General features: G+C 41.1%; 1 protein-coding gene across 7 annotated transcripts in view; it reads left to right on the top strand.

Annotated features, from left to right (window-relative positions):
• NBEA (neurobeachin) overlaps positions 1 to 24,880 on the top strand; it is an 899,093-nt gene that overhangs the window by 459,790 nt on the left and 414,423 nt on the right. For all 7 annotated transcript variants that reach the window (XM_069758980.1, XM_069758976.1, XM_069758974.1 and 4 more), the window contains 2 exons: positions 1,793 to 1,919; positions 7,702 to 7,829. In XM_069758980.1, coding sequence (XP_069615081.1) covers positions 1,793 to 1,919; positions 7,702 to 7,829 — 255 coding nt within the window. The remainder of the gene's footprint in view (positions 1 to 1,792; positions 1,920 to 7,701; positions 7,830 to 24,880) is intronic.

Here is a 24,880-nt window from a genome sequence, read left to right as displayed (position 1 = left end):
CTGCAGTGACCAATCACAGCCTTTGTTTTATATCTTGTTTGCGGTTTAGAGTATGAAAGCTTGACACTGATTGGTGACTTTTGTTGTGAGATGTCGCTAGGGTCCTGTGTGTAGCTTCCCCTGTGTGGATCTCTATGATATCATGTCTTGTCTTACGTCCTGTGCTGCTCATACTCCATGTGTCCTCCATTGTCCTGTCCCACTACACGACGCAATATGACATGTGCTGCTGTGTTCTGTTGTATATGATATGCTTTCCTGTGCCGTTTTGCTCCAGTGCCCACTGGTAACAAAGATCGATAGACTGTTATGAGATGGAGATAGCTAGAAGAAGTGTAGCAGTCATACCAGGGAGAGGAGTAGCACTTCTGCCACACAAGGAGACATCAGTGTTATAATCAGGATTTCCTACCGTTAAAGAACATACAGACGTTTCCCTAAAAGAGGGAAGACCCCCAGGATTCCTGGAATAGATGAGAAATCTCCTGGAAGCTGCAAACGTCTCCTGAAAACAACAGTGACGTTGTGCCGGACGCCAGGATTGCCTATTGTGAAACAGAATCCCTACATCCCATCACATAATGGGGGAGGGGATAAAAATCGTCATAAACCACCCAAAAGGCCATTACTCAAAGTTAGTAAGGATGATAATATTAGCACATGATGTGTGGGGGCCGCGTTAGAGTTTTCATTAAGGCCCACAAGCTTTGAGCCGCCTTTACTTTAGACTTGGGTAGTATTCCTTTAGTGACAATAATGATTGTGAATAGCTTAAAAAATTTTACATTTTCTGCAACTCGAGGCTATGCTCACTCTTGATTGACGTGGATTTTGATGTAGATCTACTTTAATATCCACACGAGTGAGTCTTTAAAGCTGTTTTATTATATGGATTTTGTAGCTGATCTACTTCAAAATTCATGTAAAACCTCTATGTGAATACACTTTAAGGCTAGGTTTCCACCATTAGTTTTTCATGGTGCAGATTTTTGGCAGCGTTACTTTGCATTTTTACATTTTTTTTTACGTTTTTGATGCTGTGATGTTCATCTTTTTTTTTTTTGTTATTTTTTTTTTACTTCCTGGTATTTGGCTTTGCCAAAATGTTATTGAATACAGTCATATGCGGATTATATCTGGTTTTTGTGCATTTCTGCATATGCATTTTTTACCTACCCTTTTTCCGTATCTAATAATGTAAAACTCTGCACACCCACACGAGAAATTGTTGCTAATTTCAAACAATTTTTTTTACACTGCATAAAAAAAACGTGGGCATGAGATTTCTATTAATCCTGCCCATTTTGCCAGAATTGTAAGATGCTCCATTATTTGCGCAAAAAAAACTCATTGTGGGAACTTAACCTAAGACCTGAAAAGTCTGCATCAGCCCTTTGCCAGATAATAGGGTCCTGATCAGACTGCTCTATGATCTGTGGTGTATGGCCGTCAGACCACGATAGTTATGGGAGCAGGAAAGCTGAGATCTGAGCTAGTGATTCTAGGATAGTCACTGTTTTGATGGTAATCAATTCTTTCTGGCCATATCTGTCCTCCGCTATTGCAGCCCTGTAGTATACACTAGGATTTGCCTACATAGTGCTGTAAATAATAATAGTACATACGCACTACCCGGTGATTCTGAAATGTAAATGTGGATCCTCAGAGCAGATGCCACCACCACCGGTTATGATATGGTCCTTTCATGGACCTTCTCAGTGCTCTGCTGCCAGGTGATAATAACATGTTCTGTCTGTATATTTCACATGTTGAGGTTTTGTCTGTGATACAGGTGCGGTGGATTCAACCTCATCATCCTCATCTTCATCGTCCAGTTTTGTAAATGGTGCTACCAGCAAAAACCTACCAGCAGTGCAGACTGTGGCTCCCATGCCGGAGGACTCTGCTGAAAACATGAGGTAACTATCATACATTTGTATGGTTGTACTCCTTATGTATATTCTGTATCCTTATGTATATTCTGAGAATAACGTCAGCCGGTTATCAATGTCCGAGCTGCTTTCCCGTTACATGCCAATGGAAACAAGGTCTAGGATCACAGGAAAGGAAATCTACAGCTCATTTTGAATTTCTGTGTATTTTTTCTTTGTTGTTTTTATAGACTAGTACCACATTGCCGTATGCTTGTTTACATCTGTGTTGACTACCGTTAACAGCTTGTAGTATAATTAAAATGAAATTGGTAAGTGTTCCCCCTTTATTTACAATGCAGTGACATATGTAGGCATAGAATAATTAATCATTTACATCCTCCCATGCACTTTCTGCAGATTGCCCTCTGCTAATCAAGAATCGCTAATTCAGTCATGCTTGTAATACATGTGCACTCGTATCCAGGTCTGTTATAGATCATATATATACACACACACACACACACACACACACATTAATGTACACTCTGCACTCCTTGACTGAAAGAAAAAAAACAAATGTAGAAGTTTTTGCAAATTTATTAAAAATTAAATATCACATGGTCATAAGTATTCATATCCTTTGCTCAGACACTCATATTTAAGTCACATGTTGTCCATTTCCTTGTGATCCTCCTTGAGATGGTTCTACTCCTTCATTGGAGTCGAGCTGTGTTTAATTAAACTGATAGGACTTGACTTGGAAAGGCACACACCTGTCTATATTAGACCTCAAAGTGCATGTCAGACCAAATGAGAATCATGAGGTCAAAGGAACTGGCCAAGGAGCTCAGAGACAGAATTGTGGCAAGGCACAGATCTGGCCAAGGTTACAAAAGAATTTCTGCAGTACTCAAGGTTCCTAAGAGCACAGTGGCCTCCATAATCCTTAATGGAAGAAGGTTGGGACCACCAGAAGTCTTCCTCAACCTGGCCGTCCAGTGAAACTCAGCAGTCATGAAAGAAGAGCCTTGGTGAGTGAGGTAAAGAAGAAGCCCAAGATCACTGTGACAGAGCTCCAGAGATGCAGTAGGTAGATGGGAGAAAGTTTGACAGTCAACTATCACTGCAGCCCTCCACCAGTCGGGCCTTTATGGCCGAGTGGCCAGACGGAAGCCTCTCCTCAGTGCAAGACATATGAAAGCCCGTATAGAGTTTGCTAAAAAACACATGAAGGACTCCCAGACTATGAGAAATAAGATTCTCTGGTCTGATGAGGCGAAAATAGACCTTTTTGGTGATAATTCTAAGCGGTATGTGTGGAGAAAACCAGGCACTGCTCATCACCTGCCCAATACAATCCCAACAGTGAAACATGGTGGTGGTAGCATCATGCTATGGGGTGTTTTTCAACTGCAGGGACAGGATGACTGGTTGTCATTTAAGGAAACATGAATGCGGCCACGAACAGCGATATCCTGGATGAAAACCTCTTCAAGAGTGCAATGGACCTCAGACTTGGCCAAAGACAAGGAACCTAAGCACACAGCTAAAATAACATAGTGGCTTCAGAACAACTCTGTGACCATTCTTGACTGACCCAGCCAGAGCTCTGACCTACCGTAAACCCAGTTGAGCATCTCTGGGAAGTCCTGAAAATGGCTGTCCACCAACGTTCACCATCTAACCTGACGGAACTGGAGAGGATCTGCAAGGAAGAATGGCCGAGGATCCCCAAATCCAGGTGTGAAAAACTTGTTGCATCATTCCCAAGAAGACTCATGGCTATACTAGCTCAAAAGGGTGCTTCTACTCAATACTGAACAAAGGGTCTGAATACTTATGACCATGTGATATTTCAGTTTTTCTTTTTTAGTAAATTTGCAAAAATGTCTACATTTCTGGGGTTTTTTTTAGTCAAGATGAGGGCAGAGTGTACATTGAGAAAAAAATGAACATTTTGAATTTACCAAATGGCTGCAGTGAAACAAAGTGAAAAAATTTAAAGGGATCTGAATACTTTCCGTACCCACTGTTAGGCTATGTGCACACGTTCAGGATTTCTTGCAGAAAATTCCTGAGAAAAACCTGAAATTTTCTGCAAGAAATCTGCATGCGTTTTTGACGCTTTTTTTGTGCATTTTTTCCCAAATGCATAGAATAGTGGGAAAAACGCAAAAAAATCACATAAAATTAATGATCATGCTGTTTTTTTTTTTTTTTTACCGCAATGCGTTTTTTTGTGTGGGAAAAACGCATCATGTGCACAAAAATAGCAGAACCTGAACGTGTGCACATACCCTTAGTCTACCAAGAGAAGACCTTGAGAACAAATACAGAGGGTTCACCACAAAGTGCAAACCATTAATCAGCCCTAAAAATAGAAAGGGCAGATTAGATGTTTTTTGGCAAAATCTAAAGAAGCCAGGCCAGTTCTGGAAAAACATTCTATGGACAGATGAAACTAATGTGATCAACCATTACCAGAATGATGGGAAGAAGTAAGTATGGAGAAGGCTTGGAACGGCTCATGATCTAAAGCACAGCACATCCCCTGTAAAACATGGTGGAGGCAGTATGATGGTGTGGGCATGCATGGATTCCAATGGCGCTGGATCACTAGTGTTTAAAGGGAACCTGTCTCCCCCAAAATCAAAGATGAGCTAAGCCCACCGGCATCAGGGGCTTATCTACAGCATTCTGTAATGCTGTAGATAAGCCCCCGATGTATTCTGAAATATGAGAGAAAGAGGTTAGATTATACTCACCCAGGGGCGGTCCGATAGGCGTCGCGGTCCGGTCCCGGGCCTCTTATCTTCTTATGATGGCATGCTCTTTTTGTATTCACGCTGTGGCTCCTGCGCAGGCGTACTTTGTCTGCCCTGTTGAGGGCAGAGCAAAGTACTGCAGTGCGCAGGTACTGGGAAAGGTCAGAGAGGCCCAGCGCCTGCATACTGCAGTACATTGCTCTGCCCTCAACAGGACAGACAAAGTACTCCGCCGTAGCCGCAGCATAAAGACAGGAAGCGAACTTTATCTTAAGAAGATGGGAGGCCCCGGACCGGACAGCGACGCCCATCAGATCGGACCGCCCCCCCAGGTGATTATAATCTAACCTCTTATTCTCATCTTTCAGGATACATCGGGGGCTTATCTACAGCATTCCAGAATGCTGTAGATAAGCCCCTGATGCTGGTGGGCTTAGCTCATCTTTTGGGGATGACAGGTTCCCTTTAATGATGATGTGCCTGAAACAGAAGCAAGAGGAATTCTGAAGTGTACAAGGCGATGCTTACTACTGATTCAACCAAATGCAGCAAGGTTAAATTGGACGGCGCTTCACCGTACAGATAGACCATGACCCAAAACATACTACGAAAGCAAACCTAGGAGTTTAAAGGCAAAGAAGTGTAATATTCTGCCATGGCCGAGTCTATCACCTGAGCTCATCCCCATCGAGCCACATTTCACACGCTTAAGAAAAAATTTAAGGCAGAAAACTCCCAAACAAGCATCAAACAAGTGAAGTCACTGCGGTAAAGGCCTGGTAAAGCATCACATAGGACTAAGCCCAGCTTTTGGTGACATCCATGGTTTTCTGACTTCAGGCAGTCATTGCCTGCAAAGGATTCTCTACAAAGTATTAATAATGAATATTGTATTTATGGTAAAGTGAATTTGTCCAATTACTTTTGAGCCCCTGAAATGAGCAGTCTTTTTAGAAAAATGGTTGCAATTCCTGAATGTTTCACAGCATATTTTTGTTCAACCCCTTCAATTAAACCTGAAAGTCTTTACTTCACTTACATCTCGGTTGTTTCATTTTAAATTAAAAGAAAAGTGTCCTGCAGAGCTGAAATGACGAAGATTCGGTCACTGTCCAAATGTTTCTGGATTGAACCGTATATATTTATACATACACACAGCTACATAGAGAGATGTGTATACATACCCGTGCGTGTGTGTATATATATATATATGTATATATATATATATATATATATATATATATATACTGTATATATATATATATATATATATATATATATATACACACACACAAATACACACACACACACACGGTGAGGAAAAAAAGTATTTTGTCAGCCACCAATTGTGCAAGTTCTCCCACTTAAAAAGATGAGCGAGGCCTGTAATTGACATCATAGGTAGACCACAACTATGAGAGTCAAAATGAGAAGACAAATCCAGAAAATCACCTTGTCTGATTTGGCAAGATTCTTTTTGCAAATTATGGTGGAAAATAAGTATTTGGTCACCTGAAAACATGCAAGATTTCTGGCTCTCACAGACCTGTAACTTCTTCAAGAGGCTCCTTTGTCCTCCACTCATTACCTGTAGTAATGGCACCTATTTGAACTTGTTATCAGTGTAAAAGACACCTGTCCACAACCACAAACAGTCACACTCCAAACTCCACAATGGTGCAGACCAAAGACTTGTCGAAGGACAGCAGAAACAAAATTGCAGCCCTGCACCAGGCTGCGAAGACTGAGTCCGCAATAGGCAAGCAGCTTGGTGTGATGAAATCAACTGTGGGAGCAATAATAAGAAAAAGACATACAAGACCACTGATAATCTCCCTCGATCTGGAGCTCCACGCAAAATCTCACCCCTTGGGGTCAAAATGATTACAAGAACCACACAGGGGGACCTAGTGAATGACCGACATAGAGCTGGGACCACTGTAACAAAGGCTACCATCAGTAACACACTACGCTGCCAGGGACTCAGATCCTGCAGTGCCAGACGTGTCCCCCTGCTTAAGCCAGTACATGTCTGGCCCGTCTGAAATTTGCTAGAGAGCATTTTGATTATCCAGAAGAGTATTGGGGGAATGTCATATGGTCTGATGAAACCAAAGTAGAACTGTTTAGTAGAAACAAAACTATTTGTGTTTGAAGGAGACAGAATTATGAGTTGCATCCAAAGAACACCATACCTACTGTGAAGCATGGTGGTGGCAATATCATGCTTTGGGGCTCTTTCTCTGCAAAGGGACCAGGACGACTGATCCGTATACATGAAAGAATGAGTGGGGCAATGTATCATGAGATTTTCAGTGCAAACCTCCTTCCGTCAGCAAGGGCATTGAAGATGAAGCGTAAATGGGTCTTTCAGCATGATAATGATTCCAAGCACACCGCCAGAGCAACAAAATAGTGGCTTTTTAGAAAGCCTATGAGGGTCCTGGAGTGGCCTAGCCAGTCTCCAAATCTCAACCCATAGAAAACCTTTGGAGGGAGTTGAAAGTTCGTGTTGCCCAGTGACAGGCCCAAAACATCACTGCTCTAGAGGAGATCTGCATGTAGGAATGAGCCAACATACCAACAACAGTGTGTGGCAACCTTGTGAAGACTTACAGAAAACGTTTGACCTCTGTCATTGCCAAAAAAGGATATATTACAAAATATGGGGATGAACTTTTGTTAATGACCAAATACTTATTTTCCACCATAATTCGCAAAATCAATCTTGTCACATCAGACAAGGTGATTTTCTGGATTTGTTTTCTCATTTTGACTCTCATAGTTGTGGTCTACCTATGATGTCAATTACAGGCCTCGCTCATCTTTTTAACTGTGTGTGTGTGTGTGTATGTATATATATATTTTATCTGTGTGTATGTGTAAATATGTTATATAAAATATATTTGGATGAACATATATGTATACTTATACATCTATAAGTGTTTGTGTATTTATATATTATAATATAATGTCAGTATGTGAATATTTGTTTATATGTGTTCATGTATGGGTCTATCTGAAAATATAATCTGCATTATGTCATTCTTCCGTCCTCACAGTATCACTGCCAAATTAGAGAGAGCACTGGAAAAGGTGGCTCCTCTTCTACGCGAGATCTTTGTTGATTTTGCTCCGTTCCTCTCCCGAACATTGCTGGGAAGTCACGGACAGGAGCTGTTAATAGAAGGTATGAGTTCACTGATATTTAGCTCCTTACATGCTTTCATTTTTAGCATTATTATCCTGAGTTTTTCTCTTTATTTTTTCCATACTTTGTATGCTTTCTTACAGTCATTTAAAAATGTTAATTAAGAATGAGATAAAGGCTTTGTGCACACCTTCAGGGTTTGCAGCACATTTTTCACAGGTGTACATACCCAAAGAGTCGTGCGTTTTTTTTTGTTGTTGTTTTTTTTTTTACAGTGGGTTCAGTGGCAGACAAGCAAGTGTACAGTATAGTCATAGTCTTACAATAGGTCATCAATATCTGATTGGTGGAGGTGGGTTTTAGACCCCCTGAAGCCCCGCCAATTATCAAAAGCAGTGTCCAGAGCCAGGACACTACTGCTCCTAGTGGCTGTTCTTAAGTACTGCAGGTCATCCGAATGCAATGTGAACAGCACTTACGATAGCCTCCTATTTCATCCAAACATAGTGTACCAGTACCCCTTTAGGGATTGTTTGGTATTGCAGCTGAGCTATATTAACGTGAGTAGGACATGTGGGATTTTTTGATTTTTTTTTTTTTTTGTTCATTTGTTTTCATCCTCTATAATGTGTTTTTACGTTTTATTTTTGCATTAATCTAATGCTAATGAAAATGTATAGAATAAAATATATACGGTAAATCGTATATAACTTGCATTTTGATTCCTTACCATTTTTAGATCTATCAGTGAGTATTGCAGTCAAACTTAAAAAAAAAAAAAATATATATATATATATATATATATATATATATATACATAGGATATTTGCTACAATTGTATCTATTTTAGTAACCTAGGCAATTCTCTGTGTGCTAGACAACCTAAATTTCAGGCTGATTAAACCTGCACAGAAGTAAGGAGCAAACGTGCTCTGGTAACGTGTTATGGGAGCATGCTTGGGTGCTAATAAAGTATCTCCGACATGCTCGAATAATATATTAATTTCCCTGCGGCTGTTCAACAGCCGCAACACATGCAGGGATTGCCTGTTTATTAGCACACGAGCGTGCTCGGCTAACACCTTATCTCATCACTACTGCACAGATGCATTGTAGCAATGTAGATGCGAATACCTGCAGCCGTAGAGGCGGAGATTCTCAGTGGCTTTAAGAGACAGCTTTAGAAATGTGGGTGCTGTAGCCATACTGTCTAGTAATGTAAACAATTTTTTCCGAGAGTCACCGGGCATTCTGTTCTTATTTTCTATGAAATACAATATTTCTGTAAGTTAAAGTTAACTTTAGAAGTGAGGAAATCTGCCGTCGGAATAAGCAGTAACCTGTGATTTATGAAGAAGTGTCATTATTTTTTATTGCGAATACCAGTCCCTTCCCTAAGCTCCTATCTTATTATGTCTGGAAAGGAAGATATATTGCAACATAAAACACTTATTCTTCATGTAATTTGTCAGTGGGTCAGGATGTCTGCTTTTCATTTTAGCTAAATACAAGACGTTTTAATTGACAGCTTAGTGTGACAATCAGGAATGTTGTCACATTAGCTGAACTTCAGCTTAAATATATTAATACACCATATGTTTGTACATGCAATCTAATCCTATGCGAGCGCATATATATATATATATATATATATATATATATATATAATATATAATATATATATAATATAAAGCTGAATGTGTGTGTGTATGTCCGGGATTGGAATCTGCACCGTCGCAGCTACAGCCACAAAATTTTGCACAGTCACACATCTGGACCCCGAGAACGTCATAGGCTATGTTGTGAGGCAAAATTTTAACCCCGCGCGTTCCAATTCACCAAACAATTTTGCCCCTATCTACATAATGGGGAAAAAGTGAAAGGAAAAGTGTTGGAGGCAAATTGACAGCCAGGAGGAGATGGCATACAGGTATATACTACATACAGGGGAGATGATATACAGCTATATATTATATACAGGAGGAGATGACATACAGGTATATACTATAAACAGGGGAGATGACTTACAGGTATATCTAATATATAAAGCTGAATGTGTGTGTGCATGTCCGGGATTAGCATCTGCACCGTCGCAGCTACAACCACAAAATTTTGCACAGTCACACGTCTGGACCATGAGAGCGTCATAGGCTATGTTGTGAGGCGAAATTTTAACTCTGCGCATTCCAATTCACCGAACAATTTTGCCATTATCTACATAATGGGGAAAAAGTGAAAGGAAAAGTGTTGGAGGCAAATTGACAGCTGCCAGATGTGAACAAGGGGGACTTAAAGAGTGAGAGCGATGGCGCCAAAGAGTATATACCGTACAGTTGCTAAGGTGGGGCCCCGACATGGGATACTCACCACACACGGGGATATGAACACACACACAAAATGCGCCACACACTACCACGTGCTTGAACACATATGCCACCCTCAGCACACATTTCACCACACATACACCAACCTCGCCACATAAAAGTCAAAACACAAAAGTCACCGCTCAAAACTCGCCACGCGCAAAACTTGCCACATGCAAAACTAGGCTCACGCAAAACTAGCCACACGTGCAAAACTCACCTCATGGAAAACTCGCCACACGCAAAACTTGCACACGTGGAAATATTGCCACATGCACAAAAGTTGCAACACATGCAAAAGTTGCCTCACACAAAGCTTGCACATACTCAAAACGCACCACACATAAAACTCGCCATGCGCAAAACTTGCTGCACACAACTTGCTGCACACAACTTGCTACACTAACCTGTCACATGCAACTCGACACACATAAAGTTGCTACACGCATGTCGCCACACAAAACTCATCTCACAAAAGTCGCTACATGTATGTCGCCACACGCAACTCAACACACACAACTTGACACATGAAGCTCGCCCTAAAGCACACACAAGTCTGGTATTATCCTTCAAAAATAAAAATCTGATTAATAAGCAGACAAACTACAAGAGCAACAACTGTACCATATAGGAAATACGGCAGCTGTCAGTCACATGACCTGTCTATTATGTGTATGTGTGATAATACTGCCAGGGGGGAGGGCTTCCTGTTGGCTGGGGATTTATCAGGCTGCCAATTTAGCTTACAAATACTGAGGTAAAAATACTGAGCAAATAACGTGTGAACGAGGTCTAATACAGGAGGAGATGACACACCGGTATATACTATATACAGGAGGAGTTGACATACAGGTATATACAGGAGGAGATGACACACACATGTATACTATATACAGGGGAGATGACACACAGGTATTTACTATATACAGGGGAGATGACATACAGCCGGTATATACTATTTACAGGGGAGATGACATACAGGTATATACAGGGGAGATGACATACAGGTGTATACTATATATAAGGGAGATGACAAACATGTATATACTGAGGGGAAAATGAGAGGTGTGAGGTGAAAATGAAAAGATGTGAGTGCAAAATGAGAGGAGTGAGGGAAAATAGTGGAGTGATCGGAAAATGACAGATGTAAGGTCGAAATGACAAGTGTTAGGGAGGAATGAGAGGAGTGAGGGGAATGAGGAGTGAGGGGGAAAATGAGAGGTGTAAGGGAGAAAATGAAAGATGTGAGGGGGAAAATGAGAGGCGTGATGGGAAAATAAGAGAAGTGAGGTGCTATAACTAACCACAGATATTTACTATGCCCAGGCAACGCCGGGCTCTTCAGCTAGTGTGTGTATATATATATATATATATATATATATATATATATATATATATATATATATATATATATATATATATATATATATACAGCACAAACCAAAAGTTTGGACACACCTTCTCATGTAAAGATTTTTCTGTATTTTCAGGACTATGAAAACTGCACATTCACACTGAAGGCATCAAAACTATGAATTAACACATCTGGAATTATATACTTAACAAAAAAGTGTGAAACAGCTGAAATTATGTCTTATATTCTAGGTTCTTCAAAGTAGCCACCTTTTGCTTTGATGACTGCTTTGATATATATATATGTACTAGATGGTGGCCCGATTCTAACGCATCGGGTATTCTAGAATATGTATGTAGTTTATTTATGAAGATTTCAGAATAATGCAATGAATACACAGGATTTGGTCGGCCGTGACCAATTAGTGAAGTGTGGTTCAAATCCCGCTGCAATTCGCGGCCGGAATGCGCCTGTCGCTGATTGTTTGCAGCTGGCCAAGTATTATATAGCACAGCTACGTAGTATATAGCACAGCCACGTAATATATAGCACAGCCCACGCGGTATATAGCACAGCACACGTAGTATATAGTAATGTGGGCACCATATCTCTGTTAAACAAAAAAAAATTAAAATTAAAAATAGTTATATGCTCACCTTCCGGCGGATCCAGCCCAGGCCTTTTGCGATGCTCGTCATGACGCTCCGTTCCCAGTAATGCCTTGCGGCAATAACACGTGATGATGTAGTCTCGCGAGACCGCTACGTAATCACGGGTCGTTGCCGCAATGCATTCTTGGGACTGGAGCGTCGCGAGGAGCGGGAAAGGCTGGCGCGGACGACGGAAGGTGAGAATATAATGATTTTTTTTTTAATATTATTTTTAGCATTATATGTTTTTACTATTGATGCTGCATAAGCAGCATCAATAGTAAAACGTCGGTCACACAGGGTTAATGGCACCGTTAACGGACTGCGGTACACCGCGTTATGCCGCAGTGTAACGCAGTCTGTTTAATGGACTTCTGAGGGCGCTGACTGGAGGGGAGTATGGTATGGACGGGGCACTGACTGGACGGGAGTAGGGAGGGGCCAATTTGCGGCCGGACTGTGGCGACGCAGGATTTACGTGACAGAGAAACAGACAAACAGACGGAAGTGGACCTTAGACAATTTTATAGATAGATATGTATATACATACATATACACAGCTCTGGCAGAAAAATTGAGAGACCACTGCAAAATTTTTAGTTTATCAGATTTTTCTTTTTATAGGTTTATATTTTAGTAAAATGTACATTGTTCTTTTAGTCTATAAACTTCTGACAACATTTCTCCGAATTTCCAAGCAATAAATTTTGTATTTATTTTTCTGACAAAGAAGATGGTCAAAATTTAAAAAAAAAACAAAAAAAACCCAGTGCTTTCAGACCTCATATAGTGCAAAGAAAACAAGTTCATAACCAATTAAAAACAACAATACTAATGTTTTAATTCAGGAAGAGTCCAGAAATCAATAGTTTGTGGAATAACCATGATTTTGAATCACAGCTTTCATGCATCTTGGCATGCTTTCCACCAGTCTTTCACACTGCTTCTGGAGCAAAAATTTAAGCAGTTCTTCTTTGTTTCATGGCTTGTGACTATCCATCCTCCTCTAGATTACATTCCAGAGGTTTTCAATGGGGCTCAGGTCTGGAGATTGGGCTGCCCATGACATTCTTTGGACTTGGTGGTCTCTCAATTTTTGTCAGAGCTGTACCTATATATATATATATATATATATATATATATATATATATATATATATATATATATATATATATATATATATATATATATATATATATACATATATACACACACATGTATATACATATATATATATACATATATATATGCATATATATACGTGTGTGTATATGTATGTATGTATGTATATATATATATATATATATATATATATATATATGTAACAGTTATGTTAAAAAGGGTTTTTCCCCCTTCCTGATTTCACAAGTAAACATAAAATGCAGTTTTTAGATGTCTTTATTAGTAAGGGAAAAAAAATACAATCCTACAGAACCCTGTGTGAATAAGTGATTCCCCCCTCCCATTTAAAACCTAAATTAACAGTGGTTTTTCACATCTTTGGGAAGCAGAGTTTAAATTCCCTAGCCACATGCAGGCCTGATTACTGCCACACCTGTTCTCAATCAGGAAATCACTTAAATAGGACCTGCCTGACAAAGTGAAGTTGACCAAAAGATTCTCAAAAGCTGTAAATCATGCCACAATCCAAAGAAATTCTGGAACAAATGAGAAACAAAGTAATAAACATCTACCAGTCTGGAAAAGGTTTTAAAGCCATTTCTCAAGCTTTGGAACTCCAGCGAACCACAGTGAGAGACATTATCCACAAATGGCAAAAAATGACAGTGGTGAGTGCCTGGCCGACCAGAAGTACCCTAAGAGCACAGCGACGATGCCTCCAAGAGGTCACATAAGACCCTACAGCAACTTCCAAAAAACTGCAGGCCTCACTTGTCTCAGCTAAGGTCAGTGTTCATGACTCCACTATGAGAAAGAGATTAGGCAAAAATGGCCTGCATGGCAGAGTTCCAAGACGAAAACCACTACTCAGCAATAAGAATATAAAGGCTTATCTCAGTTTTGCCAGAAAACAAGTTGATGATCACCAAGACTTTTGGGAGAATACTCTATGAACTGACTAGACAAAAGTTGAACTTTTTGGAAGGTGTGTGTCCCATTTCATCTGGTGTAGAAAAGGAACATCATACCAACAGTAAAATGTGGTGGTAGTGTGATGGACTGGGCCTGTTTTTCTGCTTCAGGACCTGGAAGACTTGCTGCGGTAAATGGAACCATGAATTCTGCTGTTTACTGAAAAATCTTGATGGAGACTGTCCCACCAGCTGTTCGTGACCTCACGCTAAGCACACTTAGGTTATGCAGCAGGGCAATGATACTAAACACAACAGCAAGTCCACCTCTGAATGGCTTAAGGAAAACAAAATTAAGACGACAGAGTGGCCTAGTCGAAGTCCTGACCTTAATCCGATTGAGATGCTGTGGAATGACCTTAAAAAGTTGATTCATTCTCAGAAACTGTCCGATGTGGCTGAATTAGAACAATTCTGCAATGATAAGTGGGCCAATATTCCTCCAGTGTGTTTTAAAGGGAACCTGTCACCCCGAAAATCGCTGGTGAGGTAATCCCACCGGCATCAGGGGCTTATCTGCAGCATTCTGTAATGCTGTAGATAAGCCCCCGATGTAACCTGAAAAAGGAGAAAAAGACGTTAGTCTTGAGGGCAGAGGATAGTACTGCAGTGCGCAGGCGCCGGAAAGGTCAGAGGCCCGGCGCCTGCGCACTGCAGTACTTTGTCTGCCCTCAACAGGGCAGAGCAAAGTACGCCTGCGCCGGAGCCGTGGCTGAAGATCAGAAGAGGACGTCATGGAAAGAAGATAGGAGGCGCCGCAGCGGACCGGAGATGCCCATCCGACCTGACCAGCAGCGGGACCGCCCCTGGGTGAGTATAAACTAACGTCTTTTTCTCATTTTTCAGGTAACATCGGGGGCTTATCTACAGCATTACAGAATGCTGCAGATAAGCCCCTGATGCCGGTGGGATTACCTCACCAGCGATTTTCGGGGTGACAGGTTCCCTTTAACCCCTTAAGCCCCGAGGGTGGTTTGCACGTTAATGACCGGGCCAATTTTTACAATTCTGACCACTGTCCCTTTATGAGGTTATAACTCTGGAACGCTTCAACGGATCTTGGCGATTCTGATATTGTTTTCTCGTGACATATTGTACTTCATTTTAGTGGTAACATTTATTCGATATAACTTGCGTTTATTTGTGAAAAAAACGGAAATTTGGCGAAAATTTAGAAAATTTCGCAATTTTCCAACTTTAAATTTTTATGCCCTTAAATCACAGAGATATGTCACGCAAAATACTTAATAAGTAACCTTTCCCACATGTCTACTTTACATCAGCACAATTTTGGAACCAAAATTTTTTTTTGTTAGGGAGTTATAAGGGTTAAAAGTTGACCAGCAATTTCTCATTTTTACAACACCATTTTTTTTTAGGGACCACATCTCATTTGATGTCATTTTGAGGGGTCTATATGATAGAAAATACCCAAGTGTGACACCATTCTAAAAACTGCACCCCTCAAGGTGCTCAAAACCACATTCAAGAAGTTTATTAACCCTTCAGGGGTTTCACAGGAATTTTTGGAATGTTTAAATAAAAATGAATATTTAACTTTTTTTCACACAAAATTTATTTCAGCTCCAATTTGTTTTATTTTACCAAGGGTAACAGGATAAAATGGATGCCAAACATTGTTGTACAATCTGTACTGAGTACGCTGATACCACATATGTGGGGGCATATGTGGGGGTAAACCACTGTTTGGGCGCATGGCAGAGCTCGGAAGGAAAGGAGCGCCATTTGACTTTTCAATGCAAAATTGACAGGAATTGAGATGGGACGCCATGTTGCGTTTGGAGAGCCCCTCATGTGCCTAAACATTGAAACCCCCCACAAGTGACACCATTTTGGAAAGTAGACACCCTAAGGAACTTATCTAGATGTGTGGTGACCACTTTGGCCCACCAATTGCTTCACAGAAGTTTATAATGCAGAGCCGTAAAAATAAAAAATCATATTTTTTCACAAAAATGATCTTTTCGCCCCCAATTTTTTATTTTCCCAAGAGTAAGAGAAGAAATTGGACCTCAAAAATTGTTGGCCATTTGTCCTGAGTACGCGGATACCCCATATATGGGTGTAAACCATTGTTTGGGCGTATGGCAGAGCTCGGAAGGGAAGTAGCGCCATTTTACTTTTCAATGCAAAATTGACTGGAATTGAGATGGGATGCCATGTTGCGTTTGGAGAGCCCCTGATGTGCCAAAACATTGAAATCCCCACAAGTGACACCATTTTGGAAAGTAGACCCCTTAAGGAACTTATCTAGAGATGTGGTGAGCACTTTGACCCAACACGTGCTTCACAAAAGTTTATAATGCAGAGCCGTAAAAAATAAAAAATCATATTTTTTCACAAAAATAATCTTTTCGCCACCAATTTTTTATTTTCCCAAGGGTAAGAGAAGAAATTAGACCACAAAAGTTGTTGTGCAATTTGTCCTGAGTGCGACGATACCCCATATGTGGGGGTAAACCACTGTTTGGGCGCATGGCAGAGCTCGGAAGGAAAGGAGCGCCATTTGACTTTTCAATGCAAAATTGACTGGAATTGAGATGGGACGCCATGTTGCGTTTGGAGAGCCCCTGATGTGCCTAAACATTGGAACCCCTCACAAGTGACACCATTTTGAAAAGTAGACCCCTTAAGGAACTTATCTAGATGTGTGGTGAGCACTTTGACCCAACAAGTGCTTCACAGAAGTTTATAATGCAGAGCCGTAAAAATAAAAAATCTTATTTTTTCACAAAAATGATCTTTTCGCCCCCAAATTTTTTATTTTCCCAAGGGTAAGAGAAGAAATTAGACCACAAAAGTTGTTGTGCAATTTGTCCTGAGTGCGACGATACCCCATATGTGGGGGTAAACCACTTTTTGGGTGCATAGCAGAGCTCGGAAGAGAAGGAGCGCCATTTGACTTTTCAATGCAAAATTGACTGGAATTAAGATGGGACGCCATGTTGGTTTGGAGAGCCCCTGATGTGCCTAAACATTAAAACCCCCCACAAGTGACACCATTTTGGAAACTAGACCCCCTAAGGAACTTATCTAGATGTGTTTTGAGAGCTTTGAACCCCCAAGTGTTTCACTACAGTTTATAACGCAGAGCCGTTAAAATATTTTTTTTTTTTTTCGCAAAAATTATTTTTTAGCCCCCAGTTTTGTATTTTCACAAGGGTAACAGAATAAATTGGACCCCAAAAGTTGTTGTCCAATTTGTCCTGAGTACGCTGATACCCCATATGTGGGGGGGAACCACTGTTTGGGCGCATGGCAGAGCTCGGAAGGGAAGGAGCGCCATTTGGAATGCAGACTTAGATGGATTGGTCTGCAGGAGTCACGTTGCATTTGCAGAGCCCCTGATGTACCCACACAGTACAAACCCCCCACAAGTGACCCCATATTAGAAACTAGACCTCCCAAGGAACTTATCTAGATATGTTGTGAGAACTTTGAACCCCTAAGTGTTTCACTACAGTTTATAACGCAGAGCCGTGAAAATAAAAATTCTTTTTTTTTTTCACAAAAATGATTTTTTAGCCCCCAGCTTTGTATTTTTACAAGGGTAACAGAATAAATTGGACCCCAAAAGTTGTTGTTCAATTTGTCCTGAGTACGCTGATACCCCATATGTGGGGGGTATACAACCAATTAAATCAATGGAGTACTCAGTCCAAACAAATCTTCCTTTTTTCAAAACATGTAAAGTACTTTATTAAATAATTAATGAATACATTAGCACAAAGTATAATACAAAAACAGGGTAAGGGTAGTCACAGGTACCCGGCTCATACTGATAAAGTGCATAGTGCTCATAATCTACATGAGAAGCTCATCTCCCATTCATATCACATATAGCATCACAAGTATCCACACCGTGGTGGCATATCAATATGCAGTTAAATGCTAATATTTATTAAGGGGGCTTACCCATAACAGCGTGGAGTGCCGGGCCCGTGTCACGCCGCCACCGACGCGCGTTTCGCAGATCTTTATCAAGGTGCGGTCCTTGATAAAGATCTGCGAAACGCGCGTCGGTGGCGGCGTGACACGGGCCCGGCACTCCACGCTGTTATGGGTAAGCCCCCTTAATAAATATTAGCATTTAACTGCATATTGATATGCCACCACGGTGTGGATACTTGTGATGCTATATGTGATATGAATGGGAGATGAGCTTCTCATGTAGATTATGAGCACTATGCACTTTATCAGTATGAGCCGGGTACCTGTGACTACCCTTACCCTGTTTTTGTATTATACTTTGTGCTAATGTATTCATTAATTATTTAATAAAGTACTTTACATGTTTTGAAAAAAGGAAGATTTGTTTGGACTGAGTACTCCATTGATTTAATTGGTTGTATAGTGCTAGTAGGAGTGTCCATTTGATGTTAATATGCCTATGATATGAGGACTATGAGAATTCAACTCGTGGGCAGCATATGTAGAGTGTTCTATTTGGTTTGGTTTCATATTCCCATATGTGGGGGGGAACCACTGTTTGGGCGCATGGCAGAGCTCGGAAGGGAAGGAGCGCCATTTGGAATGCAGACTTAGATGGATTGGTCTGCAGGAGTCACGTTGCATTTGCAGAGCCCCTGATGTACCCAAACAGTACAAACCCCCCACAAGTGACCCCATATTAGAAACTAGACCTCCCAAGGAACTTATCTAGATATGTTGTGAGAACTTTGAACCCCTAAGTGTTTCACTACAGTTTATAACGCAGAGCCGTGAAAATAAAAATTCTTTTTTTTTTCACAAAAATGATTTGTTAGCCCCCAGCTTTGTATTTTTACAAGGGTAACAGAATAAATTGGACCACAAAAGTTGTTGTTCAATTTGTCCTGAGTACGCTGATACCCCATATGTGGGGGGGGAACCACTGTTTGGGCGCATGGCAGAGCTCGGAAGGGAAGGAGCGCCATTTGGAATGCAGACTTAGATGGATTGGTCTGCAGGAGTCACGTTGCATTTGCAGAGCCCCTGATGTACCCAAACCGTACAAACCCCCCACAAGTGACCCCATATTAGAAACTAGACCTCCCACGGAACTTATCTAGATGTGTTGTGAAAACTTTGAACCCCCAAGTGTTTCACTAAAGTTTACAACGCAGAGCCGTGAAAATAAAAAATCCTTTTTTTTCCCACAAAAATGATTTTTAGCCCCCCAAATTTTTATTTTCCCAAGGATAACAAGAGAACTTGGACCCAAAAAGTTGTTGTCCAATTTGTCTCGAGTACGATGATACCCCATATGTTGGGGTAAACCCCTGTTTGGGCGCACGGGAGAGCTCGGAAGTGAAGGAGCACTGTTTTACTTTTTCAATGCAGAATTGGCTGGAATTTAGATCGGACGCCATGTCGCGTTTGGAGAGCCCCTGATGTGCCTAAACAGTGGAAACCCCCCAATTATAAATGAAACCCTAATCCAAACGCACCCCTAACCCTAATCCCAACTGTAACCCTAACCACACCTCTAACCCTGACACACCCCTAATTCTAATCCCAACCCTAATCCCAACTGTAAATGTAATCCAAACCCTAACCCTAGCCCTAACCCTAATGGGAAAATGGAAATAAATAAAATTTTTTTTAATTTTATTATTTTTCCCTAAGGCTAGGTTCACATTGCGTTAGGGAAATCCGTTTAGCACTAGCGGATTGCGCTAACGCAATGTCTTTTTAGGTGTCGTGTTTAGTGGTCACGTTAACGTCCCCGCTCTGGAAGATCGGGGATCGGACCTCGAGCGCGCCGCGGACGCTGCAAGCAGCGTCTGAGGCGCGCCACAAAAGAATGGCACCTTGCTAGCGCGAGCCGAAAATGGCACGCTCTAGCGATGCGCTACACCCGAAAATCACATTGCTGTCAATGGTTGTGCTAACGGACCCGTTGCACGGTGTTAATTGTGACATTTTCGCCGTGCAACGCTGTCCGTTAGCGTTAACCCATTAACGCAATGTGAACCTAGCCTAACTAAGGGGGTGATGAAGGGGGGTTTGATTTACTTCTATAGCGTTTTTTATATCGGATTTTTATGATTGGCAGCCGTCACACACTAAAAGACGCTTTTTATAGCAAAAAAGTTTTTGCGTCTCCACATTTTGAGACCTATAATTTTTCCATATTTTGGTCCACAGAGTCATGTGAGGTCTTGTTTTTTGCGGGACGAGTTGACGTTTTTATCGGTTACATTTTCGGACACGTGACAGTTTTTGATCGCTTTTTATTCCGATTTTTTGTGAGGCAGAATGACCAAAAACCAGCTATTCATGAATTTCTTTTGGGGGAGGCGTTTATACCGTTCCGCGTTTGGTAAAATTGATGAAGCAGTTTTATTCTTCGGGTCAGTACGATTACAGCGATACCTCATTTATATCATTTTTTTTATGTTTTGGCGCTTTTATACGATAAAAGCTATTTTATAGAAAAAATAATTATTTTGGCATCGCTTTATTCTGAGGACTATAACTTTTTTATTTTTTTGGTTATGATGCTATATGGTGGCTCGTCTTTTGCGGGACAAGATGACGCTTTCAGAGGTACCATGGTTATTTATATCCGTCTTTTTGATCGCGTGTTATTCCACTTTTTGTTCAGCGTTATGATAATAAAGCGTTGTTTTTTGGCTCGTTTTTTTTTTTTTTTCTTACGGTGTTCACTGAAGGGGTTAACTAGTGGGCCAGTTTTATAGGTCGGGTCGTTACGGACGCGGCGATACTAAATATGTGTACTTTTATTGTTTTTTTGTTTTTTTTTAGGTAAAGAAATGTATTTATAGGAATAATATTTTTTTTTTCTGCTTTATTTAGGAATTTTTTTTTTTTTTTTTACAAGTGTGGAAATTTTTTTTTTTACTTTTTCACTTTGTCCCAGGGGGGGACATCACAGATCACCGATCTGACAGTACTCTGTTAGATCGGTGATCTGACATACAGCCGGGCAGGATTAGAGCTGCAGCTGCAGCCTGATCCTGACCCGGAAGTGCTCCCTGCAGGACCCGGATGCAGCCCGGCGGCCATTTTGGATCCGGGGACTGCAGGGAGAAGACGCTCGGTACACGGTGAGTACATCACCGTGTACCGATCGTCTCAGGGAAGCCCGCAGGGAGCCCCCTCCCTGCGCGATGCTTCCCTGCACCGCCGGCACACCGCAATCATCTTTGATCGCGGTGTGCCGGGGGTTAATGTGCCGGGAGCGGTCCGTGACCGCTCCTGGCACATAGTGCCGGATGTCAGCTGCGATAGGCAGCTGACACCCGGCCGCAATCGGCCGCGCTCCCCCCGTGAGCGCGGCCGATCGCATATGACGTACTATCCCGTCACTGGGAATTAAGTCCCAGGTCACCTGGACGGGATAGTACGTCATATGGGATTAAGAGGTTAAAAGACTAATTGCTAGTTGTCGTAGATGCTTGATTGCAGTTGTTGCTGCTAAGGGTGGCCCAACCAGTTATTATTTTTAGTGGGCAATCACTTTTTCACACAGGGCCCTGTAGGTTTGGATTTCTTTTTCCCTTAATAATGACCTTCATTTGAAAACTATTTTGTTTGCTTGTGTTATCTTTGTCTAATATTGAAATGGTTATCTGAAATATTTGTGTGACAAACATGCAAAAAAAAGGAAATCAGCAAGGGGGCAAACACTTTTTCACACGACTGTATATAAATATTTTGTATATATATTTGTGTATGTATATATGTGCATTTCATTTTCTCACTTATTTGATGATGGCACCATTAACAGAGGTAGCCTTCCTGTGGTGTAGAGGTCAATGACCTCCATTACTAAGTTGGGCAAAAAGTAACAGCTCAGTAGTCCCTACTGCACCATTATATATGGGGTGTATAAGTAGAAGTTTTCCGTTTAGGATGAATAGTCATTTTGTACAACAAAATTGCAGACGATGTAAAACTTTAAACAAAAAAAAATGAAAATCATTTAGGACACAGAACTATTCGTAATATATTCCAATGAAAAAAAAAAACATTAAAGGCAGAATTTATTTTGTTTGTGGATAAGTTAAAGCAGTGATTTCCCTCTTGCCTTCCTGCATCTACTGCAAAACTACAACTCCCAGCACCATCACCTGGTGAGCGCTGTAGTTTTATAATAGGTTGAAGTTCACGGAATTGGAGAGTGCATAGATGAAATGAGCAAATATAAAGTTACAAAACTGAAGCCTCCAACTCTGTTACTTTCTAAATAGTTCCATATTTACATATTAAACCATAAACATTAGCATAAAAGGTCCTTTTGAAATATACACAGGAGAGAATAAAAGCTTTATAAAATTATTATTATTTTTTTTTTTTTTGGGGGGGGGGGGGGGAAGTTAGTTATGTTTTTCAAGTTCTCTGTGCCATAACATTCATCAAGCAATTGGAATTATTGTATATCACTATTACTGTTGTTACTTTACCTTAATTGATAATAATAGTACCTTTATTTTATGATCATACACTGGGCAAAGTAAGTATTTGATACTGTCAATTCTGCAAGTTTTCCCACTTACAAAGTTCTGTAATTTTTATCGTAGGTATACGTCAATTGTGTGAAACGGAATCTAAAAATAAAAGCTAGAAAATCACATTGTATAATTTTGAAATAATTAAATTGCATTTTACTTCATAAAAAAAATATTTAATCACTTACCAACCAGCAAGAATTCTGTCTCTCAGACATATTAGTTTTTCTGTAAGAAGTCCTCCTACTTAACACTCATTACCTGTATTAATTGCACCTGTTTGAACTTGTTTCATGTACAAAAGACACCTGTCCACACACTCAATCACACTCCAACCTCTCCACTAGGCTGTCTAAGGCTGGTTTCACATTTGCGTTTTAAAACGCAGCGTTTTAAACGCAAACGCATGTGGTAAAAAAAACGCATGTAAACCTGGTAAAACACCGCGTTTTTTAGACGCATGCGTTTTTGCATGTTTTATTACAAACGCTGCGTTTTGACGCGTTTACATGCGTTTTTTCATGCGTTTGCGTTTTTTAAACGCATGATGAGAAGTGTGTGACAGCTTGCCAATCATCAAAATCAACAAGAAAACCCACTATAAACAGAAATAGCTAGGGTTAGGGTTTGGATCCCTAGTAACCCTAGGGATCCTAACCCTACCCCTAACCCTAAGGGATCCTAACCCTACCCCTAACCCTAAGGGACCCTACCCCTAACCCTTAGGGTTAGGGTCCCAAGGGGTAGGGTTAGGATCCCTTTATCAATTTTATGGTGTGGGGTGGCTTATCAGTGTTTTTTCTTATAAAAACACATGCGTTTTAACGCAACAAAACACATGTGCTTAAAAACGCATGCGTTTACATAGACAGCAATATGTTTTTTGCCGCAAAAAAAGCCACTAAAAATTACATGTTGCATTTCTGCAATACAACGCATGCATACAAAAGACGCATGCGGCGGCAAAACACATGCAAAAAAACGCATGCGTTTTTAATGTTAAGTATAGGAAAAAAACGCATGCTTTTTTTTGCGCTAAAACGCAGCGGCAAAAAATGCAAATGTGAAACCAGCCTAAGGACATTGAGGACAAAATTGTAGACCTGCACAAGGCTGGATGGGTTACAGGACAAAAGGCGACCAGCTTGGTGAGAAGTCAACAACTGTTGGCACATTTATTAGAAGATGGAAAAAAAACAAAATGACTGCCAATCTTCCTAGGTCTGGTGCTCTTTCCATGATCTTGCTTCGTGGGGTAAGGATGATTCTGAGAAAGGTCAGGAATCGGTCCAGAACTACACAGTAGGACCTAGTCAATGACTTGAAGAGAGCTGGGACCACAGTCTCAAACATTACTGTTAGTAACACTCTACGCCGTCATGGATTAAAAACCTGCAGGGCACGCAAGGTCCCCCTGCTCACGCCAGCACATGTCCAGGCCCATTTGAAGTTCGCCAATGACCATCTGGATGATCCAGAGGAGGCATGGGAGAAGGTCAACTTTTTGGTATCATCTCCACTCGCCTTGTTTAGAGGAAGAAAAAGTATGAGTTCAACCCCAAGAACACCATCCCAACTGTGAATCATGATGGAGAAACATCATACTTTGGGGGTGCTTTTCTGCAAAGGGGACAGGACGACTGCACCGTATTGAAGGGAAGATGGCTGGGGTCATGTATCGCAAGATTTTGGCCAACAAACTCCTTCCTTCAGTAAGAACATTGAAGACGGGTTGCGGCCAGTTCTTCTTGTATTGCGCGGGACAGTCTCCCTACGTTCACCAACGTGACGTTCCACACCCCTGGGGATACGTAATGTCAGCTTGGCAGTGTTTTACACAGACACTGCCTGTCCACACGGGTACAAGGATGCATGGGCAGTGAGAGAGGGTGGCCCACGCGACCGCCGACGTGGCACAACTCTCACAGTCTGAGAGGTTCCTTTTACTTGCACCAGTGAAATAGTGCCTTGTCAGCCCAGTAGGACTGCCACGAGTTAGATATAAGCCTGGTACGTTAACAGGATTATATCGGGCCAGAAACCAGCCTCGGTAGCATGCGATGTTAAACTGAGAACATGGACATGTGGATTCATGGATTGAGTTAAGAGCACCCCAGGTTTTAATTGGATATTTACTCACCTTAAAGGCACAC

This window comes from Ranitomeya imitator, chromosome 3 (assembly GCF_032444005.1).
Source record: "Ranitomeya imitator isolate aRanImi1 chromosome 3, aRanImi1.pri, whole genome shotgun sequence".
Classification (NCBI taxonomy): Eukaryota; Metazoa; Chordata; class Amphibia; order Anura; family Dendrobatidae; genus Ranitomeya; species Ranitomeya imitator.
This window is presented reverse-complemented; position numbering and strand designations above follow the sequence as displayed.